This window comes from Aythya ferina (genome assembly GCF_964211825.1).
Source record: "Aythya ferina genome assembly, chromosome: 18".
Classification (NCBI taxonomy): domain Eukaryota; kingdom Metazoa; phylum Chordata; class Aves; order Anseriformes; family Anatidae; genus Aythya; species Aythya ferina.
The window spans coordinates 4,403,680-4,423,557 of NC_140317.1; the positions used below are offsets into that span (position 1 = coordinate 4,403,680).

At 45.4% G+C, this 19,878-nt stretch overlaps 2 protein-coding genes across 13 annotated transcripts in view; one reads left to right on the forward strand and one right to left on the reverse strand.

Moving 5' to 3' along the window:
* RECQL5 (RecQ like helicase 5) overlaps positions 1–19,878 on the reverse strand; it is a 38,375-nt gene that overhangs the window by 10,291 nt on the left and 8,206 nt on the right. For all 6 annotated transcript variants that reach the window (XM_084492082.1, XM_084492084.1, XM_084492083.1 and 3 more), the window contains one exon: positions 19,761–19,843. In XM_084492082.1, coding sequence (XP_084348208.1) covers positions 19,761–19,843 — 83 coding nt within the window. The remainder of the gene's footprint in view (positions 1–19,760; positions 19,844–19,878) is intronic.
* SMIM5 (small integral membrane protein 5) lies at positions 919–18,062 on the forward strand. 7 transcript variants are annotated; one of them, XM_084492110.1, is made up of 6 exons: positions 937–1,520; positions 7,391–7,560; positions 7,936–8,091; positions 9,720–9,873; positions 11,848–16,004; positions 17,326–18,062. In XM_084492110.1, the coding sequence occupies exons 4-5, from the start codon at positions 9,747–9,749 to the stop codon at positions 11,967–11,969; spliced, it is 249 nt and encodes an 82-aa protein (XP_084348236.1). In that variant the 5' UTR covers positions 937–1,520; positions 7,391–7,560; positions 7,936–8,091; positions 9,720–9,746; the 3' UTR covers positions 11,970–16,004; positions 17,326–18,062. The 7 variants fall into 7 exon arrangements, with proteins under 7 accessions (XP_084348239.1, XP_084348236.1, XP_084348238.1 ...); XM_084492112.1 differs by having other exon boundaries at positions 7,948–8,091; XM_084492114.1 differs by having other exon boundaries at positions 7,391–8,091; positions 11,848–12,171.

Here is a 19,878-nt window from a genome sequence, read left to right on the forward strand (position 1 = left end):
AGTCCCATAACTGGAGTCAAAAGACTAAAAATAGTTACCAGTAGGGGTGCTGGGAGAACCACTGGAGTAATGCTTAACTGAATGCAAGAGGTCTTGAAACACAGCTGGTTATGCACTGTCATGTGGTGGGGAAACTTCCCAAGTCACATGAGCACCTGACTAATGCCCCAGAGATGGAGAGCTGCTTTACATCAATTAATGGTAGTTTGCATTCTTATGCATATCCTAAGATTATTTAGCCTTTCAAATATGCATCTGTATTGTCTGCCTCACCCATCCTTCAACAGAAGTACATATGAGCTTTCCACCGGTCTTTAAAACATCTAGGTAAAATCATTACTTCATTTGAGACATCCTACCCTACTTTATATAATGGGATAGGATGAAGAGCAAATAACAGTTGAGATGATTAATGTGTTTTTGTCTGTGGCAATGCATTTCAGGAAAGCACTGAACTGACCCCCCTGGATGCCTGCACCATGCCTCCTTTTTGTACTTCTGTACGTTGGGTAAAATGGTAGCACTATTCCTGCAATTAGCAGAAACAGATCAACTGTCAGAGAAGCAGCAAAGTCACGAATCTGAAAAGAGGCTTTGTCTCTGCCAAAATACACCAGGAAGAAAGCATTCCCTCGTGGCAGCCAAAGAAAGGTACACAGCCTCATCGGAAGAGCTCCCCCAAAACACAGCAAGTTTTGGAATAAAGCCATGAAATGAGAGAGCGGGATTAAGGTGACAAAAATTATATAAAGACAAATTATTTATGTAGATGTCGGTTGCTGAACAAAAGCCATTTAATGAGCTCTATCAAATAGAAGGGCAAATTATGTGGTTGATGAGGCATTATCATTTTGCACCTGTCTGAAGGACGGCATAGCTGTAGTGCAGCTGAACTTCAGCAGCCCTCAGGGACACGACAGCGGGTGGCAGCTGTCCCCAGTACACGAGAAGCAAAAAACCAAGGCTTCGAGAGAGTAAATGACTCGTCTGGGGGCATGAAACAAATTCACCTCCAGCATCACCCCCGTGCCAGCAGCAGACCGCGCTGCGCTGTGGCTGCGATTTCTCGCTCTGCCCCTTCAAAGCACACCCGAGAAAGCTCCTTCCCCCGGGAGTCGGAAGGAAACCGGGCAGCATAAAGAAGAGTTAATTGCTTTAACACACACCCAAAGCATTGCGAGGCGAGAATCAAACGCAAAGAAAAAAAGAAAAGACCTTGCTAGGAGGAGATGCGCAGCGGAAGCCAGCAACAAATGGGAGGCTGCAGCAGCGGCTGCCCCGCGGTGCGCTGCCGGCCGGCCGCCCTCCCGCGCTGGCACCCCTGTAACACGAAACTTGGCATCGCCCCGACAGCAGCACCAAAAAAATAGGCAGAGACAACAGCTGGCTGTCAGCAGCAGAGCAGAGAGGAGCCGAGCGAGGAGCGAGACACGAGCCAGGATGAGGGGAGAGATGACGTGAAAGTTGAAGAGGAGAGGAGGAAAAACAAGAGGAGGAGAAGAGCTCGTGGCACGGCTGGGGTAAGGCTGAGCTCTCGCTGCTGGGCGGTCAACCGTAGCATAGCACCTTAGCATTCGGTTACTTAGCAAGCAGCTGCAGCCTTTGTAGCTCTTTGTATGACAAATTGCAAAAGCAGCCCTCGGGTAGTGCTCGCTAGCCTGAATTTGTCTGCAAGGGGACACTCCGGAGCAAGGTGGCAAGAGAAAAGCTTTGAACAGGATTCCAGAAAGCCGTGCTGCTGCCGTGCTGCTAACAAAAGGACCCAGCCTGCAGTCTGGTGTTGCTTCTACAGTCAGAGCAGAAGCAAGCAACTTTTTTGTTGATTAGAAAGGCTGTGCACTCATTTTGCTGTTGCTGTTATGGAATGTGACCTTAGCTGATAAGCAGGTCTGGCACAGGGCATTCTCCGCGGTGAGGTTTTCGTGTATTAGCACTTAGTTTGGGCAAGAGAGCTGGGCTGCTCGTCCGTACAAACAGTGGATGTGCCATTAGAGAGTAGCTGCCAGCACAGGCAAACGCGTGTCAAACCAAACGCGGGTGGGTGCCAGCGACAGCATTTCTCCAGAGCTCCTCCCAGCTGGAGCTGAGTTTTATCTCCCAAATCCTGAAGCAAACAGAGAGCTTAGAAAACAAACCCCAGCCGGGAAACTAGCATACTGTGCAAGTAAAGCATCTGTGTCCAATAGAAATAAATGGAAAGATTTTACACAGCTTCTAACAAGCATTTAAAAAAAAAAAAAAAAAGGCAGCCAGTGTATCCGGCACAGATGCTGGTTTACTATTCAAAACAGCACGAGAAACCACTGCTCTGAGAGCGAACACAGCCATACACAGACATGGGGTACAGTTTTCAATACCAAGACCATCGGGTCTGAAGGCAGCGAGAAGGGAAAAAGAAAAGGCAAAGGATCCCTCAGATACATGAAATGACACTCTGTGAGCCTTGGGTTTACACAGAGGGGTGTCCCACAATGTGCACTGCTTGCTGCTGGGCATGGGAAGGGGGGGCTGGCAAGGAGGCTGACCAAACAGACCCTATTTTCTGCTCTCTGAAGCTGATCATACTGTTCGGAAGATCCTGTGGCTCCTAACACTGAGCTGCCCCCCTGCCTCTTGCAGGCAGCGCCGGGGCACTCAGCTGTTTACAAACAGGCAGGCAGAGGGGCAGAAAGCCAATTCTCCTAGAAAGATGTCTTCCCCATTCCCACACATGCCTGTGGGGAGGAATGCTAAGGATCAGGTATTTCCACTTCTCTCCGGTCCCATTAAGGTGGAAGGGAGGGCAGCTCCTGCAAAGACCCGACCGAATTGGAACTGCCTGCGGGAGAAGATCTGGTGGGTAAGACCCGCACGCCTCCAGCTCAGCCCTAGGTTCAAAGGGGATGGAGGGGAAGTTTCCACCCAGCTAATGAAGGGTCTCTGCAGCTTGTTTGTCACAGCTAAGATGGTTCCACAAAGTACGGGAAAAACAAAGTTTAGGAAAAAAAAAAAAAAGGAAGGGAGGAGGAGCAAGGGGAGAAGGGCAGGGGGAAGGAGGGAGGGAGAGAAGCAGGCCAAGTTCTCCTCGCAAAAGAAAACCTTAACGGGTTTGGCTGGGGGCTTGTCCAGCCGCAGCAGCGTGTACATACGGGGGGGGGAGGAAAAAGCAATATGAAACACATGTCTGGATAAAAGAAGCAGGACATGGCTTATGTTACAGCTGTCACAGTGCACGGGCCTCTTAGCCTGAGCGAAATGCCAAAGCAGTTAGGGGAGTGGAGGTACAAAACAAACCGAGTTCGACGGAGCAGCTCCCGGCCGCAGCAGCAGCAGCCTGCCCCATGGAGCCTGCAGCGAGCAGAGCCGCAGGATGGACGGGGGGCACGGCAAGAGGGTGGGCGCAGGGAGCAGCACCCACACCTCGCCCTCGTGCAGGGTCTTGCCATGGCCCCCTGCAACCGCTCCCCAAGTCGCACAGCTGCGACAGCCCAAAACAGCTTCTTCGGAGGATGCAGCTGTTGTCGCCTCCAGTTTGGAGATCCTACAGCCAAGTGGTGTCTTTACAAGGATTAGACCAGCGCATTTCAAGCAACTCACAAATGCACGTAGTTTGCTGAGGTCTGGAGGCCAGGCAAGGATGGGAGCTGGAGGTGGCTGAAAGAAGATTGGGAAGGTGTTTCCAGAACCCTCAAAGGGCTCCAGGTGCCTTACCTCAAACACCAAATTGCTGATAGATCCCAGTCCGTTTGTGAAGGAACTATTTACAGCCAGCTACTTTCATGGGCATACAGTTACCTCTCTGTCAGCTTCCTGGGAAATGGTTATTTTGCTAATATTAGAAGAGACTTTGAGGCTAGATTCAGGCATCAGTACCCTTGGGCCTAAAAAAAGTTCTCTTGTAGAAGAGCTACAGTTTTATTTTTAAGACTGACCTTTTCCTTTCACCAGATGGCTCTGTGCCTTCGTTTCCCCACTTCTTAAAAATGGGACTTGTAGTGAGGAGCTGTCTCCTGGCATTTTGTGGATTTGCTTGTGGGACAGACTGGAGAAAACCACTGTGTTTTGCAGAGGTGTAGAGCCTCTCAGCTCAGCGCCCCGATGGGCACCTCAGCTCCTCCGACTGCTATTGCAGGGAATTCAGGGCCTTTTTATATTAGTCTAATACTAGGTTGTTGGGGAGGGAAGGAACGTTTACGCTGCTACCTCAAAACCAGTCTCCAAATAGTGGGTGGTGGAGATGACAGGGTGTTCCAGCCAAATGGCCACCCAGCCGGGGCTGCTTTATAATCTGCAGGCACGCGTGGCCTTCTTTTCCAGACCAGCTGACAAAGTCAAGGCTTTTCTCCCATGACATGGAGCTGCAATTTACCAGTTTGGGTGTGTGCTGTTAAAAAACTGAATTCTCTTGATACTGGAAACTATTTTCATCTGCTTGGGAATGAATTATAGGTCTGTCTGGCTCTGTTCACTCCTGTTTTAGAAAAAAAGGGCTTGCCTGTGAACCATAGTTAAGATTCACGTGGCTGGTCAACTACAGTCTTGCCAGCACACATTGCACTGACAATGATGAGGGAAAACCAGGCAATGCTACTACATTTCTATAGCCCTTTTCATCTCAGAATTACATTACAAACTTAAAACAATAAACAATCAGACAGGAATCATTACATGTTCTGCCAAAATGCATCCAACTACAACACCACCTAGAAGACCAAGACCATTTTAGGACAGGAAGCATTGCAGACCTTATCCACATGAAATCAAAGGAGTGATTCAGGAACCAAGTACAAAGCTGGAAGGTTTAGGAACTGACCAAACCTTTGTGTTACTAAGAAAGTGGCCGAACACAGTCAAAACTTATTTTAAAGATTTAGACCAGGACAAAAAGCACCTCCTCCCCTTCAGCTCCTCAGCACCCTGCTCTGTAAGACTGGGATTGCCTTGTAGGATTTGCTTCTGCATAGCCACAGTCTTGGGAAAAGACAACGAGGAGGTTACCCTGGCATTCGGCTTGTTTGGGCTCACCATGGAATCCTGCTTTGTATGTCTGACACGGGCAGTGAGCATTCCGTGGAGGATATCGAGCTCACCTTCATGGGACTCGCAGCATCAGAACAATCGTTGGCAGCTTCAGGGCACCACCAGCAGAGGTGAGGCCTCCAAGCTTCAGCTCTGTTTTCAGATCACTCTAGCAACAAACCCATGCAAACCAAGCTTCTCAGAGAGAGCACAGTAAAACCTAGGGACTGGGAGGTCGTGTCATGAGAAATAAACCCTTGGTACGACTGGGTAAGGAGCAACCAAGAGCAGAAGCCTTGCTTTCATCTACTTTCATCCTGAACGGGCTCAATGACTGAAGTGTAACAAGCAGTCAGCAAGCAAAGGTAATTTAATTTCCTTGTGTAGCTGCAACAGAACCAGGGACTTACTGTCTGTCTATCTCAACCTTCCAGAACATTTTAGAGGCTCGGACACACCTCTGATGGTGGTTACGTGCTCTGCTGCTTTGCAGAGATGAAGTCACACAACAGAGGACGGGATGAGTTACCCAAGGTCACACAACCAGTATGCATCAGCGGCAGCCCCGGAAGAGTGCCTGCATTTACTAACTTCCAGTCCTGGGGCTAAACCACAAACTCAAATTCATGTTCTTTGTGCTGAAATAGGCCGTCCAAATGCCATCATGGTTAAGACTAAACAAGTGTCACATTCCTCGGCAGCAAATTTAAGCTCACCCACTCTCTACAGCTCACCTCGTGATGCACCTGTGCAGACACAGAAAGGATGTGGCTTTCCCAAGCTGCAGACAGACCCAAAAGGAGATTAATTTCCATCAGTTCCAACATACTTGTAACAACTTGATTAGCTTAAGTCAGACAAAAGGATGCGAGACCCGTGTTACAGTCACCCCAAAGCTCTGTTTCTTGCTGGAAGCCAGGAAGCTACCACACGCAGCCCGTTCACGGGACCAAGAAACCATGACCACGGCTTTTGTCTTGAATGTCTAGGTTGAGGCCGTTTAATGGCTTTATTCTCAGACGAGCTGAGCAGCCAATTTCTTTGAGTGCTTCAATATGGCTTAAATCCATTAAAATAGTTCAGAGAGATAATCTCAGTGCTATTATGGCAATTTGCACAGCTGTACTCAGTAGACACAGCAAGATGGATCTGCATTAAAAACAAATATCAGCATTTTCTGGGAATCTAACTCTACAGGTGCCCTAAGTGTAGAACATGTTTCTTCGGCATGAAATGATCATCGGATCCTTGCAGCACACCTGCAAACGTCAGCATCCCCCTGCATTATTACTGCGTTCTCTTTTCAACTCACAGCACGTGGCAGATTCTGCCTTGTTTTCAAAAACAACCCCAAATTAAAATGTTTGGTTTATTTCCTCCTCTGCCAGGCCCTGTAACAGAGGAGGGCAGAAAGATTTGATGGTCTAGTCCCACTGGCAACACTGGGTAGATATTTTTTAAAGAACAGCCAGAAAAGGAAGCAGCAGAAACCACGAATTTCAGGCTTCCACAGCACCCCAGCAGGAACTTGCAAACTGCCTGTCACAAGGCATTAGCATCGCGTTCACTTCCTTTTCTATACAAGTTTGTCCTCTTGCCCCTCTTTTCACTCTGTATCAGCTCGAGCTATAGCTATGGCAAACAAGTTTGTGACATTTATCTGACAAAGCACCACAAAGACAGCATTGCTCTGTGGTCATTCAGCATTTCTTCCATAACAAGTTCCATTGGCTTTGCTGCCCTAACAGCTGTGTCTCCTCTGCTCTGGCGGGTTCCCGTCCTCACGGGATGCATTTTTGAGGAAGAACAGCAAGAAAGGAGAGATTCCCAACTCAGAAAATCACTGGCAGAGAACTATGTTTGCTCCAAACCCCACACCATCTAGGCCCTAGATCAGCAATCCAGGCTTAGAAAGTTAACTGTCCGTTAAGACTTACAACCTGAAGTTTCAAATCTCTTAAAACTTGCCTATTTTAATAATAATCATTACAATCACTGCTTCAACCAAGTATCCTGCACCGCCCGGCCTTTACTGCTGTTGGGAACTGGGAAATGACTTGCACACAGTAAGAGGGGAAAAAAAAAAAAGAAAAAGAATTAATTCTTGTAGTTCCATCCTGAAACCTGTAAGCAGTGTCATCCCTGTTGTGTTGGAGGTGAGGAAGAGAAGGCAGACACACGAGACAACTTGTGTAAGTCACACAGGCAGGCAAGCCTTACCCTCATGCTAATCTTTAGGGTGCGATCTTGTTTGTGCTGACATCAGCTGAGAAAAGATCACAACCAAAACTAGTCCCGACCAAAGCCTTTGCACACAAGTAGAATGGAAGATAAAGTCCATGAGTATCACTACCTTTCTTTGTGAGTTTTTTTATTTTTATTTTTTTTTTAGAAGTGATTTATTCATCACCCTTTTGCTATGCACAAGAAATCCCAAAGCTGTGACACCCTTGGAACTGAACTCAGTTCCACTCAGAAGTGCAGTTGAGTGGAAAAACATTTGCTTCCTCACAGCCTGCACCACTGGCTTCAAACTTTGTCCCTGAAGAAGTTCAACCTAAGGTAAACGAGCAACATTCCTTGCAAGTTTTAGAACAAAACCTCCTTCACTTCGCTCTAGATCAGGTACCAGGGGCAAAGGAATGCCCATGACTGAGACAAAGCTCTTTCTCTACTGAGAAAAGCTCTTACCATTTCAGACTAGGCTCTCTGCTAGTCCATGTGGAGTTCTACAGTCCCAATTAGTAATTTTCCATTGTATACCCAAGCTTCGGAAGCCTAGTTCTCATACTTGCTGCTTCTGATGCAGCCCAAAGCATGGCATGAGAGGTTACAGCAGACTCCTTACTAGGACAGCTTCTGGGCAGGCAGAAATACTCTCAAAGGGAACAAACATTCTTAGAACGTTAGAGCCAGGAATACATTTTTCTTTTAAAGTTTTTCTTCTAGAGCCAAGAGCAGAAAACACAAATCACATCACCTCTGCCTGCACCGCCATCTCTTGGAATGGAAACAAAACTGGAAACCTGCTGACAGAATCTCACAGCACCGTGCAAAGGGAAAAGGAGCCACTTCTGGAGCAGCTCATTTGGGGTATGGCAATTATCTGGAAAGAGCTATTTAATCCTAGTCTCCAAAGTGACCTTTTCAGGTCAAAAGGCCACAGCTATGCTTCTCTGCTAAGTTGCACAGAAACCTTTCTGTAGATGCAGCTCTTCCATCCACCCACAACTGTAGGAAACCAGCTGGTTCCGATTTTTATTCCTTAGCTTGGATTTAAAAGAACAAAGAAAACCCTTTCTGGATTGCATAAACATACAAAATGTAATTTTACTTGGCACTGAATTATTTAAGCCCAGCATGCAAAGAAACAGCCAAGGTCTCTTTGTCCTCAGTGTGTTTAGAAAAACTGAACTCCAAGCATCCATTTGTTTGAGTAACCAAACCAGATGTGCAGTAGTGAACCGCTGCCTTGTTCTGGGAGCACTGTCTTGGTCTTTTGACTTTGTATTATCAACAAGACTAGGAAATTAAATTGCAGTGTTCAAGTCTCATAAAACAGCGTTGACTATTGTAACACACACAAGCTGCTAAGTTTTGACATAATTATATCATTTCATTTAATGTTATCATTGATAAGAGCCATAATCCATCTGTAAGCCCAAACGCTTACTTTAGCCAAAACTGCATATATTTCTCAGCAATCTCCTGTTTCGTTTACCTCCTGAAGGAAAATTTTAACTTCCATAGCTCTCCTGAAAGCTTGTTTGTTGCAATACTTTCCAAAAATTTGCTCACAGTGGGACAAGATCAGCAAATACTAGTGGCAAAGCTGAGGTACCTAACTTTGACTAAACTAATACTATTATCCCAATAGTTCCTGACGATCATTCTTACTGAGAATGAAGAAGACGACCAGGCAGGGCAGGAAGGTTGCCCTCTGTTAAGGGAGGTATCTCCCTGACAGATCCAGGGGCTTTTGCTTTGCTCATCACCAGCAGCGATGGGTGGACCTCCACTGTTCTATTTATATATTAGCACAGACCGTGGCTTAAATTATAAAATAGAATATAGGGCAACATTTAACTTACCATAAAAAACTTGCAGTCATCTGTAAGAAATTGAAAAGCATCCAACTGTCCCCAGAGAACATGGGCTTTAGATCTTGGTTTCAACCAGTTTTACTGAATGGTGATAAAACATGAAGGGGACTGCAGTGTGGTGTCAAAGTAAACACCTCAGGTTTCTGAGGGGACTCTGTATAGCTGGAGCACGAGAAGTCTTCAAAAAGACCTACTGTGCGTTACTGTGTGTTCAGTAGAATATAACTGAAAACTACTACTGGAGTACAGAGAATTGCACTTCTTTCTGGAAGGACAAGTTAACATAAACGGGGAAAAAAAAAACACACTTTCATGGGGTGGAAGTCAAGGGCAGCCGCTGTCCAGTTCTAATTCTATCGCTGCTTAAGTACCCATCCTTTTAGAAAAAACAGTTTCACCTTTGCATAACAGCCTAACTGTCAAAAACAACCTCAAAGCCAGATTTTGTAATGAAAACAGTGCCAGAACGAACAGACAGTTAATAGTCCTCCACCTTAGCTACTGGGAACGAGGGCTGAGACCAGATAAACTCGTTTTACTTGTGATCACCGGCTCTATAAGAAGGCTGGCAGCTTCCTAGCATTAGTCAGTGAAAAGATTTATTTGGTTTTTCTACAGCGTAAAGCCTGGAGAGGTTGAGCCAGAATGTCTTCTGAAGGCTTTCTGAAGGAAATGCAAACCATTGGTGAGAAGTTTCTCCTTAAGCTTCAGAAACTGCCCAAGGCTGACCCTGTGGAGATCGTGTCCTTCTGTGTGGTTCTTCTGTTTATCGGTGAGTTTATCGGTGGAAGTAGAGGGGTGTCAGACGTCTCTTCTCTTCTACAGGGGCAGCTTGCTCTGAGATCTTTGTTGACAGGTCGGTGGTGTTGGCAGTTGTTTTCCAGGCTGTGCTCTGAGACCCCTTTTAATTTCTTGGTCATTTTTTAGTATTCAGTGTGTATCTTCACACACACACAGAGCATCAGAGGCAACAGTATAACTTTCCCCAACGCTCCCCTAGTTTAGCATGAGTTTAAACAGCAGTATCTTACCTAACCGAGAGTTGCTGCAATGTTTTCATGCACAGCGGATATATTTGTTTATAACAAAGGGTATTGGGAGAGCTTACTGCCATGAAAAACACTCAGCTCTGAGATGCTGAGGATCTCTCCTGTGCTTAATTCAGCGGGTGCCAGGATGCTTCAGCTGAGCCTCTTTATTCCCTGACAATGGTAAGATCCCTTTTGCCACCCTGTGTGGGGATGGCACGGAAGGAATAAAAAAGAGCTGCTTGATCGTGGGGGATGATGTTTGTTTAAACAATGGGAAAACAACCAGGAAGGAAGGCAGGCCTGCCCCCTCAGAGGTACTGCTCTCTCCCAGCGCTGGAAGGAAGGGTGTGTTTGCAGCCTGGACACTCCTCCCTGGGCTGGAATTCAGAAACAGACAAACCTGCTTCCTTTTTTTTTTTTTCCCCTCTCATAGTGACAGCTGGTTCCCCACAGGTCAGATTACCTGGCAGCCCATCTCCAGACCTTTAAAGAACACGTGCACACATGTGTGCGCATGCTCCTTACGAGTTTTGCAGGATTAAACATGTCATCCTTTTCCAGATAAACTAACCCGTCCCACCCTACCCTGACCACTACGCCTAGTGTAGAATAACAACAGGCCAGCCCACTGCTTTGCAAAACAAACCCCTCTTTTTGAAGTATCTATTTTCTCAAGCTGACTACAGAAGAAAGCATAAAACCAACCCAGTCACGAATACCTGTTCTCCTTAAAGGGCTCACATCAGGCACTCTTCAGAAACGGAACTGCCAGTTGGACCAGCCAACCCCTCTCTAGTTGCTTTTGACAACTATGGGGAGAGTTTGATCTCCATCCTTTCCAGGTGCACAGCCCCGCTTAGTTGTATCCCATCTGCCAAACAACAGCCAGGAAGGCAGGTAAAGCTGTGCCGCCCCCACATAGCTTGGTACATGGCTGTTACGATCACAGAATACCCAGGAGTGACAATTTTTAGGAATTTTGTGCGTGCAGCAGATGAACTCTGGGGCCACAGTCTGAAAAGCAACCTTTCAGTCTGAAGGTGAGGGATATTTTTTGGTTACTGTCTTGCCTACTGAAAAATACACGCAACTAGGATCCTGCCTCCCTTGCCCAGAGTAAAGGCACCGTTCATTCTCATTTGCTCTTTATCGTTGCAGAGGAATTTCTCTCTTCCACTGCTTTCATTTATTTACCTCTGGAAACAAACCTGAAATTAACTCCTTAAACCTTTCTTCGCTGGGCCTGCCCTATCTGCCTGGCCTGAATCTTTGGACCTGCTGACTGATCTTGGCCTAGTCTGACAAAGGAACAGGAACCTCTTATCTTTTTATCTCTACCAAGTATCCATGGGAGGAGACAGATGGGTATTGGGCAAAGTCCTAACTCAGTGCTCATCATACGGGGAAACCAGTATACCTAGCTCCTAAACCATTATGGACAATCAGCTGGGCAATCGGCACAGTTATTGAGAAGCCACCCAGCACACCTTCAGCTCCTACTAAGGCCTGATGTGCAATGACACTTGTCCAGATTAAACGGATAACTAATACAAGAAAGCAGGAACTTAAAAGGAGGGAGGTGGGGATAGAGGACAAGAATCAAGAAACCTGACTGTTCATTCTGCCGCTCATCAGACAACTTACAGGAGACGTAGGGTTAGTCTCCAGTGACTCCCCCTATGTCGTGAAGCAATATCCCTTTCTTCTCTTTTCAGTTACCGTTCTGCTGCTCATGATCATTGCTTGCAGCTGCTGCTGCTACAGCTGCTGTAGCTGCGATGGACGTCCTGACCACAGACGTAGGAAGATCCAGGTCCGCCCGAGCGCCCATCCATGAAGCGCATCAAGAGGTGACAACCTACTACCAAGGACAAGCGTGGCCATCATGATTCAGACCCACGGGAATGACTCTCTGCTCTAGCTCACTGAAAATGGCAATAACAATATTAATGAGTATGACTCAGAGGACCAGAAATCACGGCATGGAATTCATTCTTTCTGTGATGGCTACTGCTGGGCTCCGTGGTGTGACCAGAAAGGTAACGCTGCTTTACCATCACTGTCTTCCTCTTCAGGGTGGGCTGGGGGTGCATGGACACATGCTGCTGACAAAATAGACACACTTACCCAGTAACAGCCCTGCAGCTGGGCTGGCCAAGGATTCCTTCTGTGAACACTGAGCCACAGACCAAAGCAGAGAACATGTAAGCTGCCACATGGCTAGACAGCACCTTCTCTCTTCACAAGTGGCTAATCCAAAAGGATGATGTTGGGGGCCAGAAAAACCCTCTGACATTGCTGGGAGGTCGACAAGCTTAGTACATCTTGGATCAGGCCCAAACCTGCTCTCTCTAAAGCCAAGTGCAATAGACACATTTAGCTGAGATGACTGCTGAAAACAACAAATCACGGACCTTCTGATCTACATGTACCACCTGAGGCTCTGCGTACAGCTGGTGACAAATGTTCCCTCCTTTATTTCATTGGTGTTACGATGATGTGAAATTGCCAAAGAGAAAAGTCAGATCGTGTGCAATACCCTTTGTAAACAGAAAGATGAAGGCAAAAGAGAAAGAATCACTGATGTTACAGTTTAATTTGAACATTGTGCTGGTAAACGTGCTCCCTCCCATGTGGTAGTCAGACCTTTCATGAATTCTGCTCTTCTGCATATTGCAGGCGAATGGTCCTTACAGAGCATGGGAGTTACAGGAGATGAACAAATCCCCGTCCTCACTCGAGGGACCTGTGTGCCTGACTCCCTGCACTGTGTGCAGTTTATTTTAGTGGACATAAGCAGTATGCCTAAGGTATGTTTATTAGCATACTCAAAGGCATTTCAGAGGAGTGACATACAGTATGGTAACCGTCACTTCAGGGTATACATGCAGCAGCTGACAGCTGGCATTGCAATAAAGCACAGCCGAGAATGGCCTGTACAGCTGAAGTTAACAAGTGAAAATAAATCCTTTCTCCGTGCTGCAGCCACTGTGTATGTTTGGTTTACACTGAGGTGAACTTCAATAAGGGATTCCTGTAAGTACAAGGCTGTGGTGCAGACCATGACTTTCCTAACTGGGACAGCCAAACAGACCAGCTTGCTGCACCTAGCTCTGCAAGCCACTGGGCTTTCTTTCAGCCCCAAATGTGACAACAATCGCCTTTACTAGAAGGTATAAAAAGTTCCATGCTTATAGATAAGTCATCTCCTACCCTTGTATTCCAACTGCTACATGTAGATGAGTCAAAGGGATTTGGGCACTGGGACAGGCTCCCCAGGGAAGCAGTCACAGCACTGAGCCTGAGTTCAAGAAACATTGGGCAATGCTCTCAGACACATGGTCTGATTTTTGTGTGGTCCTCTGCAGACCCAGGAATTGGACTCGATGATACTTGTGTGTCCCTTCCAACTCGGGATATTCTGGGATCACACACATATGCCAGAGCCAACATCCAGCAAGAGAGAAAAGAATCAAGTTTTTAACAGTGGGCTTTTAAATCTTCTTCACACTTTGGAAGGGACAACAAAATGGAAATTTTGTACAGAAACCTCTTTGCTGATGCCCGCACCCAGTTTAGCAGAATGCATCATTAGCTCCTCATGTATTTAATGCACTTTATTTTTTTTAAATAAACTAAGTTTAGGTATTTTGCATTTTTTTGTACAGTTGCACATTGAAATAAATTTGCAGGCAGCAACACAGAGAACAGTCTAAAAATTAAGAAAAAATCCTCAAATCACTAATGTCACTTTTATACCAAGAAAAAAGAAAACATTTCCAGCAGAAGACGGAGACATTCCTTAGAAAGTATTTGAGCTCCAGCTTGGCAACTACTAAGAAAATGAGGAGCGCACCAGTATGAGCTGCTGCATGCACAGCCACAGTAAGACTAACAAAGTGCTGGCCTTTATTATGCTGTCCCCAAACTTTCACTTCCAGGAAATATGCTAGGGTAGGATAAGCTCAAACATGGCATCCATTTACTGTAATCAACATTCAGAGGTGCATCACACTACCCTCTCTTTGCTCATTTCACTTACAAACAAGCGACTGTCAAGGTGACACAGGAAGCCTCAGACCCCCTCTTTTGCAGGAGACAGACATTTCTAAGTTAAATCACGAGACCTGTGAAAGAACAGAGCTTACTTTCTTTCCTAGCCTGTGCTAGACAGTGCCAGCTACAGGAATTAACAGAATCCCATTGAGAAATGCTTCAGCAGCATGGAACCAGGCTGTGCTAACAGTCAGGAGGAAGCTCAGTGGGCTGGAAACGTACCAACGACTGACAGGTTGCTGTCACTAGGAACAAGCTGCCAAGCGTTATCTCAACACAAAAAGCCACAAACATGAGTTTCCCCAGTGGTGTTACAAGTTAAACCACTGACAGACACCAGGCAGGGGGACAGGGGAAATGGCTCCTGCCTTATCTCTGCCACTATAAGTTCCTGAATTAAGGCAGAGAATAAATGCAGTGCTGTTAAAAGGAAAAAAAAAAAAGAAGAAGAGAGAGAAAGGGAGAGAAAATTAAGCAATTTTATTAAGAATGCAGGTGGCTTTCTGGAGCAGAGGAGCAGCCACCATGGAGAAAAGTGGATCCCTGGCCAATTTCTGCAAACTTGCCCACACCTCACAGGCCTCATGTTCTGCTTAACGTTTCGTACCGTTGTACTCCGTTGGACTGTTCATATACTTGGTGTTTAGGTATGTGTTTGCCTGGGCTGGGTGGGTTCTGCCACTGTCTTGTATGCAAGAGATCAGGTTGGCTTGAAATATGCTCAAAAAAAAAAACAGTTTACTGAACTTTCTGTTGACTAGGAAAGTGCCTGTACACCACTCACACAAGTCTCCCTAGTTCACTCCTACAAATCTTTGTAGTTTTTTTTTTGTTTCACTTGTTACTTACTTACAGGGACCTGGCATGCCCTGAGCTCAGGTGAGGATGGATCCTCTATTTCAAAACTCACAGAGGAACACAGACCACAGAAAACCTGAAAACTGTTTCAAAACCAGTAACTTCTGTACACATTTTAAAACCTTCAGTGAGCCTAGAAGGATCTACAAGGGGATATAACTACTTCAGTCTTGATGACACAATTGTAGAAAAAGCTTTCCCTGAGAAACCCAGAGCAGACTGTGAGACCAGCCGCTCCAGCAGAAGCATCTGAAGCTTTACTGACCATTTAATGGAATAGCTTTTATTCTGTAACATTATCCCTGTTTCAAAGTGACGTGCTTGGCTTGTGAAAAACAAGTTTCCTTCCACCCATTCGCACGTATCACACTCTGCTCTTTCCCTCCCATCTCCCTTCCCTCTGGTCTTCCTTAGTTGAGAAGACAACAGGGAATCTATTTTATTGCAGCTAACAGCACTACAAGGCTCTGTAATGAGTTCATCCACCTGAGCTGTCACGATGAAGTTTGGACTGCAGGGCACTCTTCTTCACAGTCCCATTTTACAAATGGCAGTCTCCTAACTGAGCTTACAATGCCAAGCCAGCCAAGACCCAGGCAACACAGCCCTCTTCTCTCCACCACTACCTGCTTCCTTCTCTAGACAGAAGGGCACGGCAGGCTGCTACAAGCACTGGAATAAGTACACAAGTGGATAAAGGCATGGAGAGGACAAAACACCCAAGTGACATGTGAACAGGGTCTTTTTAACTAGGCTCAAGGCCTTTGATTAGATTAGCCACACCTTTGCAAGAAAGTCAGCTGTTAATCATTCACTGCAGTACAAACAGGCAACTTCCAGGCTAGGTCTACAAGGCTGCAGGTGCAGTAGGGGGTCCTTCACCACGGGCTGAGATCCCTTCAAGTAGGTGCAGAGGAGGTACCAGAAGGAACACCTACTGCAAACACAACAGCTTCAGGTATTTATAAAATTGTATACAACTCTCCTACCTCAGAAGACTAACCATGGTTAGCAAAAGGGATGGGAGTTTTTTAGGGATGGCAGCTGTACAGGGTTTCTGCCTCAGGTTTGCAGAGCTAGTATCCAGTCTGTCTCCTTTTTAAGAGAAGGAAGCAATCCAGAACAGCTTCCGTGTTCTGTACGCCTTTGGTGATCTGTCCTAATTCCAGAAAAGCAAAGCATAAACTTCAGTGTTATTTTCTACTGAGAAAGAAACAAAAGCTTCAGGAAATGATAGTATGAGTTTGTGCTTGTAATCCAAGGTGACTTGGTGAGGATGAAATGTACTTTACATGGTCTTCATACAGTATTTGGGATGCAGACATAAGGGTTGACAACTCAGGCAAATATTCTGAAATAATTAAGATCTCTTCCTGCATTCATACAGTCATATTTGAGAGAAAGGGTGAGAAGTAATCCATTCCTTCTTTCCCTTGAGCAGCATCTAGCAAGGAAGCTTTAGATGCTCTCAAACCACAAGCTGCTCTCAAATAAATGTTATTGTTTTTTTTCTTTTTAAAGACAGCCGATAGCCAAGTCATTATGCAAAGTATCAGAGAAAGAGCAAGTGTGTAGAACTCACTGAGATCCCACTTTAAATTATGAACCTAAGTTATTCCCAGGAGGAAAGCATACCTCTATTGTAGAGTAACCCAGAATGTGTGGCTCAGCGTTAAAACCAACTTTGTTAAAAGGAGACGCTTCTCATGCAAGAAGCTCGGTTGTTCTAAGCTCTATGGGAGTGACAAATTCTACGTTAAGTTCTGTGCTTGCTGTTGGTGTGTGCTTGGTTTGCTTGTTTTTAAATGAGTGTTCATTTAATCTCCAGTGTGTTCTCACAGCCTAAGTGCCCAACTCCCATTTTTAGAGGAATTGCTTCCTGTTGGAATCAACCAAGTTCTCCTACTGAATACTTGCCCTTCATGTCTAGGCTGTACAGTTGACAGATGAAGGGTTCATATAGAACATGCTGGGAGAGATACTCAATTATTAAAAATATTGATAAGCTATGATTAAAATAAATCTCACCTGCTAAAATCTTGCAAAGGCAGAAGATTTCCTCTCTACTTCTGTGTAGATCTGACTCTACAGCTGCCTCAGTTATCTATCTCCTGGTTTATACTCCAGATCCTGCAAAGACTGACTCTACCTTTTGGAAGAGGGACACCTGCCAGCACAGAGCATGTGTGCCTGTACTGGTTTAGGGCCTCTGTGCTCTGACAGAGCAGAAAGAGACAGGGGATACATCAACATCTGACATTATTCTTGTCTAACTCCAGCAGGGCAGAAGCCAGCATGTCATCTGCACAAGGGACATCCTCAGTTCTGGAAGACCTAAAAAGACTGATTTTAACGAGTGACTGGGCTCTTGGAGGGCTAGTGGTGATTAGCACCTTCTGTCTTGTTTTTATTGCTCTCCTCTTATTTGCTGCCATCTTTGGGTGCTGCTCATCTCCAAGGCACAAGCGGAGTGGTGCATAAGCAGCGAAGCTGTGACACAGTACTGGGAGATCTGCAGTTAAGCAAGAATCAGCCCAACTGCAATCTAATTGTGTTGTTCGTGGAAGCTTTTTCATCTTCTGTCCCTGGGTGGTTATTTCTCCCCATCCAGCTTTCCTGCATCGAGGGCAATATATGAATGCCAGCAAGTTGTTCTGCAAGTCCACAGCAAACTCTGTACGTAAGGCAGCCTGTGTTCAGGAACTGAATGATGATGCTAATATTTGGCTAGTCATGTCTCTGCCTGATTTTCATCTCTCAAACAAAACCACAGACAGGATAGAGTTGGCAAATGGTCAACCACCACCTAAAACTGATAAAGATGTCTTCTACCACTGCAGTTACTTTTTTTGTTTGGCTGGTTTTGTTTTTTTTTCCATCTTGAAAAGGGACATCAGGAAACTCTGACCAGCAAAAGCTTTGTCTGAACCCATTCTCTAAAAAGCAGCTTATGTAATTGTTCTCCTGTCATACTCAGACAGTAGCCTAAATATACTATGCAAAAACTTGCTTATCAGAATACAAGTCTGTCTGTATTTGTTCTCGTTTAGAACCTTGTAAGGTCAGAATTTCAGGTTCATTTTTACTGTTTGAATAGTGAAAAGAATAGTGAAAAGAACTGTATTAATTCAAAATGCAAAAAAGAAATGCAACGTGTGGTATTCTCCTGAAGAGCACCTTAGTCTCCTGCAAAGTTACAAGCAGGGAAGCTGGTCAATGGTGCTGCAATGTGTGACCTTGGGTTGCATATCTTATATGTGTATGTATTAAGCTGGGGAAGGGAAGAAAACAGATGGGAGATGTGATTTCTAATTAGGTCAGCGAGCTTCCCTTACAGAATTTTCTTATGTAGCCAGTAAAGTTCTATTTCTATTCACCTAAGCAAAGGAGAATGTTTTCTCTCTAGTGCTTCTGTATTGCCTCACTACTGCAGCAGAACTGTTAAGAGAAGTTCCTCCCTTAAATAGCAGTCAAGTTCTTTACAGCATACATGAAGGGGGTGATGCTGTAACTGGGTGATATGGATCCTACCTCATGCCCTGACTAGGAGACCACCCTGGAATGTTCTGTGACTGCTTTTGGCTTGTGCAAGGTTAGTTCAGCGAGCCCAGTACAGTTGTCATGGCATTGGTGGCCCTTTCAAGAAACCACTGTCTGAGCTAATTCTGTGACCACCTGTAGGAGAATCAAGGAGAAACAGACTGAGACAAGGTCTCCTGAGGTTAGACTCTAACCAGATAGATCCACCTGCTCTCACGTGATATAAAATCTGGACACAAGCAGCCATCCGACTTAAAGCAAGAAGCTACTTCCCAGAATCATCCTAGCTTTGGGCAAAGAAGTGCTCGTTCACGTGCCCTGGGACCACTCAGCATTGTGTCTTCCTTCAGCATATACAGGGATCTCCCAAGACAGATCCATAAAAACACAATTTGTTTACCAAACGTGACCACAAGGAGAAAATAAGCTCACTGAAGTATCAGAAAAGCATGCCAGTCACCCTGAAAAACTTGTCCTAGACACAGGTGTGAAGAACGAAACAAAATACAAACTTAAAAGCAAGACACATGTTGACTACTTTCGGTTAGTGAATGCATACTGCTCTCTTACTGGCAAAATTACAACTTTGATGTCTCATGCAGCATAGCAATTAGTACAATGACAGCTTACAAGTCATGAACTAGACCTGAACGATGTGTGTTGTGGTTGCTAGTCTGCATTTAGATTGGGCACATCCATAATTTGGGCTTTTTTTCTGAAGGGTTCCAAGCACATAAGATCCTTCTAAGGTCAATGAGAATCAAGGATGCCTACTTCTTTGCAGACTGGAGCCCCTGAGATTTAGAGAAACATTAAAGTTGAACAGTTCCATTCTGTGATGATTAGGCTGCCAAGAGAGATGGCAGGTGAAGGAGGAAAGAGTCAAAACAAAAGCAACTGAAACTAAGTCCGTTCTCCACAGATAAAACACAACAAATTTCACAGCAAGAGGAATCACAGTTCAACATCTCAATTAACTCAGAAGTGCAAGTGAGTGACAGGCATCTCGGGGACACCTTCCTCAGTCCAGACAGCAAAATACCAGGCGATTCATTCAGTATTTTCTTTTTCCATAACATGCATTTGCGGAAAGATCTCAGCCATAACTGTGCCTCAGAGGGGATAGGATATGGTTTCCCCAACATTAAACAACATTTGAAAGAAGTGCACTCACCCCAGCTCCTCGCAGAAGTTCACAATGGCATCAAAAGCTGTCATCACAGCTTTGTCAGATTCTTTTAAGGTGCCTTTTTTTTCCTGAAAGTAGACAGGACAAGAATTATAGTCTTCAA